At 42.4% G+C, this 6,627-nt stretch overlaps 1 protein-coding gene across 1 annotated transcript in view; it reads left to right on the top strand.

Annotated features, from left to right (window-relative positions):
• Positions 1-6,627, top strand: part of si:ch211-216l23.2 (nuclear receptor coactivator 5) — a gene marked incomplete at its 5' end in the record, with an annotated part of 21,100 nt that overhangs the window by 8,274 nt on the left and 6,199 nt on the right. The window contains 4 exon segments of the mRNA XM_014023606.1: positions 866-1,065; positions 2,714-2,992; positions 3,103-3,279; positions 5,295-5,501. Coding sequence (XP_013879060.1) covers positions 866-1,065; positions 2,714-2,992; positions 3,103-3,279; positions 5,295-5,501 — 863 coding nt within the window.

The raw sequence follows: 6,627 nt of genomic DNA, 5'->3' as shown, positions 1-6,627 counted from the left end.
GGCAGGAAGCATGGCCTTATATGGTGTTTTTGGGGTGGTAATTATGCTAATCTCCTCTCGCGTGCATGAGCAGCTGGATAAATTACGCAGCTCATTTGCGCACTTTTCCTGAAGATAGAAGAGTTTGTTGAATCTGACGTGACATGTTCGTACGAACCCTTTGTACGAACAAAAGTAAGAGAAATTTAGGAGAAGAATACGAACATGTTCTTGCATGAGGCCCAATGAACTTCCCCACTGAGGGAGAATAAAGGTTAACAATTAGTCTGTTTTAATTTTTAATGAACTGTTTTTATTACTGAGCAACAAAACTTCAAAATTCTCTAATTCAGTGTAATAATGTGAAAAACTCTTTAATAACTGTTGAATGCTTTTATCTGAATTTAAACACTAAACATCAAAGAAAAATTAAAGATGCAAAAAATAAGCTGTTTAATTTTTATTTACAAATCCACACATATATCGCACTAAATCTAACATAATAATGAAAAACCCATTTTAAATCTAGTTTAAAGATTTATTTTCATTAATTCTCCTGCAAGGTCACATCATAATTTAAACGTCCCAAGAGAAAAAACATGACGGACGTAAACGTTAAAGAACAGAAGCTTCAGTCTTGTTTGAACAGTAACACAAATGTTTTTATGCCATCTTTGGAGCAAAGCTGCAACATATTTTTCACCTGCTGACTGTCCCAGCAGTCTGATTGAAACAGCTGTATTTTCATACAAGATGTCAAATCCGTTAAGTTTACAAACTTCACATCTGAGAAGTACCCCTTAAAACTCACTAAGAGCTCTCTGCTCCCCACAGGTTTGTCTTTATGGCACAGCACTTTAACAAAATGTTTCTCTTCCTCTCAAAGGGATTACCCCAAATCGCTAAGACAGTGCTTGCAGGAGCGTGGCCTGTCAGTGGAAATGCTCTACCTTCAAGTGGAATCGGGCCTGACCCGGGCTCTGCAAGATGTTCGAGCAGATGGCTCCCCTTTATGTATACTGGTGGAGCAGAAAAACATAGCTCTGTCCTCGTGCACTGTTATCATTTTCTCAGAATCCCTAAAAAGTAAGTTTGAACCCCTCATATTTTTCTAGCTTGCCCAATTCACCCTGAACTTGGTTCCAAGGTGTAATGCACTTTCCTAAACACACAAAATCACACATGTTGTAAAGCTGAACAAAAATATTCCCAATGAACATTCACAAAGCTACATTTTTCTACTAAAAATGGCCATGTTTAACTAATAATTTTTTTCCCACTTAAATTTCTTCCAAAAAGCATAAAATAGTAGTTGTTTTAAATCCAAGTGGACATTGGTAGTCTCAAGATAAAATGTCTTCTGGCTTCTTCTTGGACACTTAATGCACAACCCAGACACACATGTAAAGTAAAACAACAACTCCTTACAGTTTGTTGTACATTAACATTAAACCATGTTTTTTTTGATCATAGCTTATTTTGTTCTGTAAGAAAGTTTTTTCATCTGACACTTGGTTGTGAGACAGCTGAGCATGACCAAGCCCCGTTTCCCTTTCTTCTGATTTAAAAAGCCTAGAGCATCATTGGCATTTGGTGAAATAGTGACAGATTTAAGAGTTTATATTTAAATTAAGAGAAAAGGTATTTTATTTTTTTATAAAGGGAATACATTCCTTTGACTTCTTGATCATACAACATAACTGAGGACCAGAGTAACATGGTCCCTGTATCTGGCCATAAAACAAAGATTTATCTTCAGACTCACACTTGCTGAGCACTGCAAGCTTTGCTAGCAAAGAAACTTGAATTTAAATAGTTTTTCCAGTAAAAAATCTTTTATTGTAACTAAAACCATTGAAATCAAGTTTGATGTTTACCATTTGGTTTGATTGTTCATCACTTAAACATTAAGTTACAGGGTGGTCTACTTCTAGAGTAAAACCTGGATGTTTATAACATGTAAAGCATTCATTACTGGTTTAGTGACAGCCATCATCTGTTGTGCTCTCTTCCACATGCTTTAATAATTTAAACAAAAAAACAACAGATTTGTGAGGTTCTTTGCTATCACAGCTGTAGACCTGTGAAACTCTTCATTTGAAGGGATCTGCATCTCAACCCTTCACCTACTCTAAACAACATCCAAAGAACTGATTCTCCCATTCCAACCCCAAGCCTGTGAAATGTAGGGCTGTCTGATAAAAAGGCCAACTCACCGTAATGTGACTCATTTCATATAAAGAGCAGGCTTTCTCTCAGCTCTTTCTGTAAATTACATCTAATTTAATTATTGTAATAATTACATTTAACTATTTTAAAGCCCCATGAGTAAACAAAACTGCATAATACACAAATTAAAAACACAATTCAAAAACCAAACAAAACACACGTTTGAAGAATTTCCTAAATGCAATCAAATGTTTTATTTTTGATTAAACCTGTCCATGAAGCAATGGTTACATTAAACACATGGTTTAATTTTTTTAGAAGACATGTTTATTTGCACAACTTGATGCATTTCATGGATCCTGTACATCACAAAAACATTTAAAGATTATATTCTGCACAAAGCTGCACGTCTGTCCACATTCTAACAAATCTAAACTCAGACGAAGTCTCACGGTTGCTGTCAGATTGTAAGGGGGAAAATAGTTGCATATTTCACCTCGTATTCTTTCAGTTCATTCTCCTCCCATTTAAGCACTAAAGTTAACCCTTTGCCTCCCACCTTCAGTCCATCGCAACATGCCTAAAGACCAGGCACTGGATTTTGTTCAAGCTGAGTACAACCGTGGACTGGTCAAAGAGTCTCCTTCCAAGGATCCAGCAGATATCGCAGCGGAGGCTTCCCAGCTGCTGGATGACTTCTTGGATCGGGAAAAGATTGCGCGACACAGTGTTCCGTCAGAAACACGGCATCTCCTCATGCTGTTAGCTGAGGGGGTTCATCTGTACTCAGAGGAGCTGGAAACCATCTCAGAGTATGTCAGGTCCCGGCAGGACCACCTACAAGGTGAAACACTAGCTGATGGTACCCTTCACTGCTGTGGAAAATGACTCCAGCTTTAGCTTCTTGTGCAGTCCTTTCATGGCTGGTTTGTTTGTTTGTTTGTTTGTTTGAAGCTGTAGCTTTGGATACTGAGGAAGACAAGGGGGATATGTTACCCCCAGGATTAGGAAAACCACCTCCACTACTCCCTACTCCACCTGGACCTGCACCACTGCAGTCTGCATCTTTTGTAGGAGGGTCCTTACTGGACCACTCCCCACCCACACCTGCACCACTCCTGCCTACACCAGGTAGGGGCTGTAAACAGCATCAACCACTCCTGCTTCAAAAGGTTTCTAACACACTGGGTCCTGCTCAAAGCTTTAAACATGTATCTGTGGTATGGATGCAAAGTTAAACCTTTCAGACATTTGGGTTTGAATTGTAATCAAGTGCATGTCTTTATTTTTTCAATCATTTCCTCCTGAATCAATTTAATCTAAATAAATTTGGTTTGAATTTATGTTTGGGAGGGGGTTTTCTTTATGCTTTAATTTGATATTAGTTTTCCTCTCTAGTTTAACAAATATTTCATACAATAAACATAATATGTTGTATATTTAGGGAGGGTGTGCTCCAATTACAGGGGGGTCACACTCTTAAGCCTCCCTGGTAAGGTCTATTCAGGGGTCCTGGAGAGGAGGGTCCGTCGGATAGTCGAACCTCGGATTCAGGAAGAGCAGTGTGGTTTTCGTCCTGGTTGTGGAACAGTGGACCAGCTCTACACCCTCAGCAGGGTCCTGGAGGGTGCATGGGAGTTCGCCCAACCTGTCTACATGTGTTTTGTGGACTTGGAGAAGGCGTTCGACCGTGTCCCAAGGGGGGCCTTGTGGGGGGTTCTCTGGGAGTATAGGGTACCGGGCCATTTAATACGGGCTGTCAGGTCCTTGTACGACCGGTGTCAGAGTCTGGTTCGCATTGCTGGCAGTAAGTCGGGCTCGTTTCCGGTGAGAGTTGGACTCCGCCAAGGCTGCCCTTTGTCACCGATTCTGTTCATTACTTTCATGGACAGAATTTCTAGGTGCAGCCGAGGTGTTGAGGGGATCCGTTTTGGTGGCCTTAGGATCACATCTCTGCTTTCCTGTTGGCTTCATCGGAACGAGATCTGAAGCTCTCGCTGGAGTGGTTCGCGGCCGGGATGAGGCTCAGTGCCTCCAAATCCGAGGCCATGGTCTTGAGCCGGAAAAGGGYAGAGTGCCTTCTTCGGGTCAGGGGGGTCGCCCTGTCTCAAGTGGAGGAGTTTAAGTATCTGGGGATCTTGTTCACGAATGGGGGAAGAACGGAGCGGGAGATCGACAGGCGGATTGGCGCAGCGTCTGCTGTAAAGCGGGCGCTGTACCGGTCCGTCGTGGTGAAGAGAGAGCTGAGTCAGAAAGCAAAGCTCTCGATTTACCGGTCGATCTACGTTCCTACCCTCATCTATGGTCATGAGCTTTGGGTCATGACCGAAAGAACGAGGTCCCGGATACAAGCGGCCGAAATGGGTTTCCTCCGCAGGGTTGCTGGGCTCTCCCTTAGAGATAGGGTGAGAAGCTCAGTCATCCAGGAGGGACTCAAAGTAGAGCCGCTGCTCCTCCACGTCGAGAGGAGCCAGTTGAGGTGGCTCGGGCATCTGGTAAGGATGCCTCCTGGACGCCTCCCTGGTGAGGTGTTCTGGACACGTCCCACCGGGAGGAGGCCCCGAGGAAGACCCAGGACACGCTGGAGGGACTATGTCTCTCGGCTGGCCTGGGAACACCTTGGAGTTCCCCCGGAGGAGCTGGAAGAAGTGGCTGGGGAGAGGGAGGTCTGGGCCTCCCTTCTGAAGCTGCTGCCCCCACGACCCGACCCCGGATAGGTGGAAGAAAATGGATGGATGGATGGATGGATGGATGGATGGATGTTGTATATTTACACAAAAAGCAGCCACAACATTAAAACTACCTGCATTGAATTTTGTAGACCTTTAGTGAACTGGTTTTTTTCAGGAACATTCTGTGCTTCTCCAGTTCTTTGGGTTTGCTGCATAGGCCTCTTGGATGAGTCCTTTTTTGTCTTTTCTCTTAAATCTGTAGTTTTTTGTCTTTACTCTTAAATCTGTAGTTTTTTGTTTTCAGTCTTAAATCTGTAGTTTTTTGTCTTTACTCTTAAATCTGTAGTTTTTTGTCTTCAGTCTGCGTGTTTCTAATGTCGTGGTTGTGTTCTGGTATAAATGCAAACATGTTTTTCTCTACAGGTAATTTTACAAGCTGCCGTTCTTTTCCTGTTGTCCTGATTTTCTCTGCAGGTACTTTTCCCAAATCCAAACCTCCTCCTCTGCTGTCGTTGCACCAGCTTCCTCCACTGGGGTCCCCAATCCCTCGAGGACCCCGCCCCGGTTTGTTTCGAGGGCCTCTCCTCCACCATGGTCCTCTACTCCACAGAGGTCCCTACAGGGACAGACTGGCTCCTCCTTCCTTGAAGAGTTCTCGTGCTCCACTTCTTTCTGCTCCAGGTGGATCAGCTCGTTTTTTGTCTCGTAGTTCTTGTTTGGTGTTAAGCAGTGTTAGAAGTGGGAAAGAAAAGGGTCAGTAGCCCCCCTGCCCCTTCAGTTAGGACCACCTCACTGAGCAGTGCTCTGTGTTGTGACATTCAGCAACATTTCTCAGAAGTTGTATTTGAAGTGTTGCTGCTCATTTTTGTCTACTAATGCTATAAACACAGGGTTGGTTTGAAACTCCCTCCCCACAGAGACATTAGGTTTTTGTAGCAGCTCTTTCTGTACGCTTTGTTGTTTATTTGTTCCACCATTTTTTACATCAAAAGTTTTAAAACCCACAGATGGGTTTTTAAGCTTGAGAAATATCCAAGGATATAGGACTCTAGGGCTGCAACAATGAATCAATGAAATCGATAAAAATCGATTATTAAAAGCGTTGGCAATGAATTTTCATTATCCATTTGTTGTGTCGCGCGATTTCTGCAACTGTCACCACGTCGCAGAGCGGTTTACGTCACCCGCAGAGCATTGTCAATGCTGGCTGAGCTAAATAAAGTTTAGGAAGAAAAAACTCTACCTGTAAAGCTCTGCCCTCTCTGACTCTCGAGTGAAAAGTAGAGACTTCAAACTTTGAACCTGTTTTTAAATTGTGTTGTTAGGACAAGTAAGATCTGAAGTTATGATTAGAGCTGGGTGGTATGACCCAAATTTTATATCACGGTAATTTTCCCTCACAACTCAGCTGATAATAAACTGTTCAAACTTTGCATATTGACGTTTTTCTCTTACTGGACCTCCGTCTGTGTCTCTGTTTCCCCCTCTTGTACATCTTTTCTTCTTTGACTGGTTGTAGACTAGGGCTGCCACAAACCATTATTTTTATAATCAATTAATCACCGATTATTTTTTGATTAGTTGTCTAATCAGATCAAACGTTAATTGAATATAAAACATAGAGCTCATCACACCAGAATGCAGCTGCTATTATATAACCATGGTTAGATTTTAGCTATATGCTAACTAAAAATAATTGCTGTGGAAGGTAAGTTCTGCTCTGCAGATAGGTTTCTCTTTCATTCTCTTAAAATGATCCCACACTTTTGAGCTCTTTTGTCAGGTAGCCATGATACCAGAGCCTGTC

This window comes from Austrofundulus limnaeus, unplaced genomic scaffold, assembly GCF_001266775.1.
Source record: "Austrofundulus limnaeus strain Quisiro unplaced genomic scaffold, Austrofundulus_limnaeus-1.0 Scaffold379, whole genome shotgun sequence".
Classification (NCBI taxonomy): domain Eukaryota; kingdom Metazoa; phylum Chordata; class Actinopteri; order Cyprinodontiformes; family Rivulidae; genus Austrofundulus; species Austrofundulus limnaeus.
This window is presented reverse-complemented; position numbering and strand designations above follow the sequence as displayed.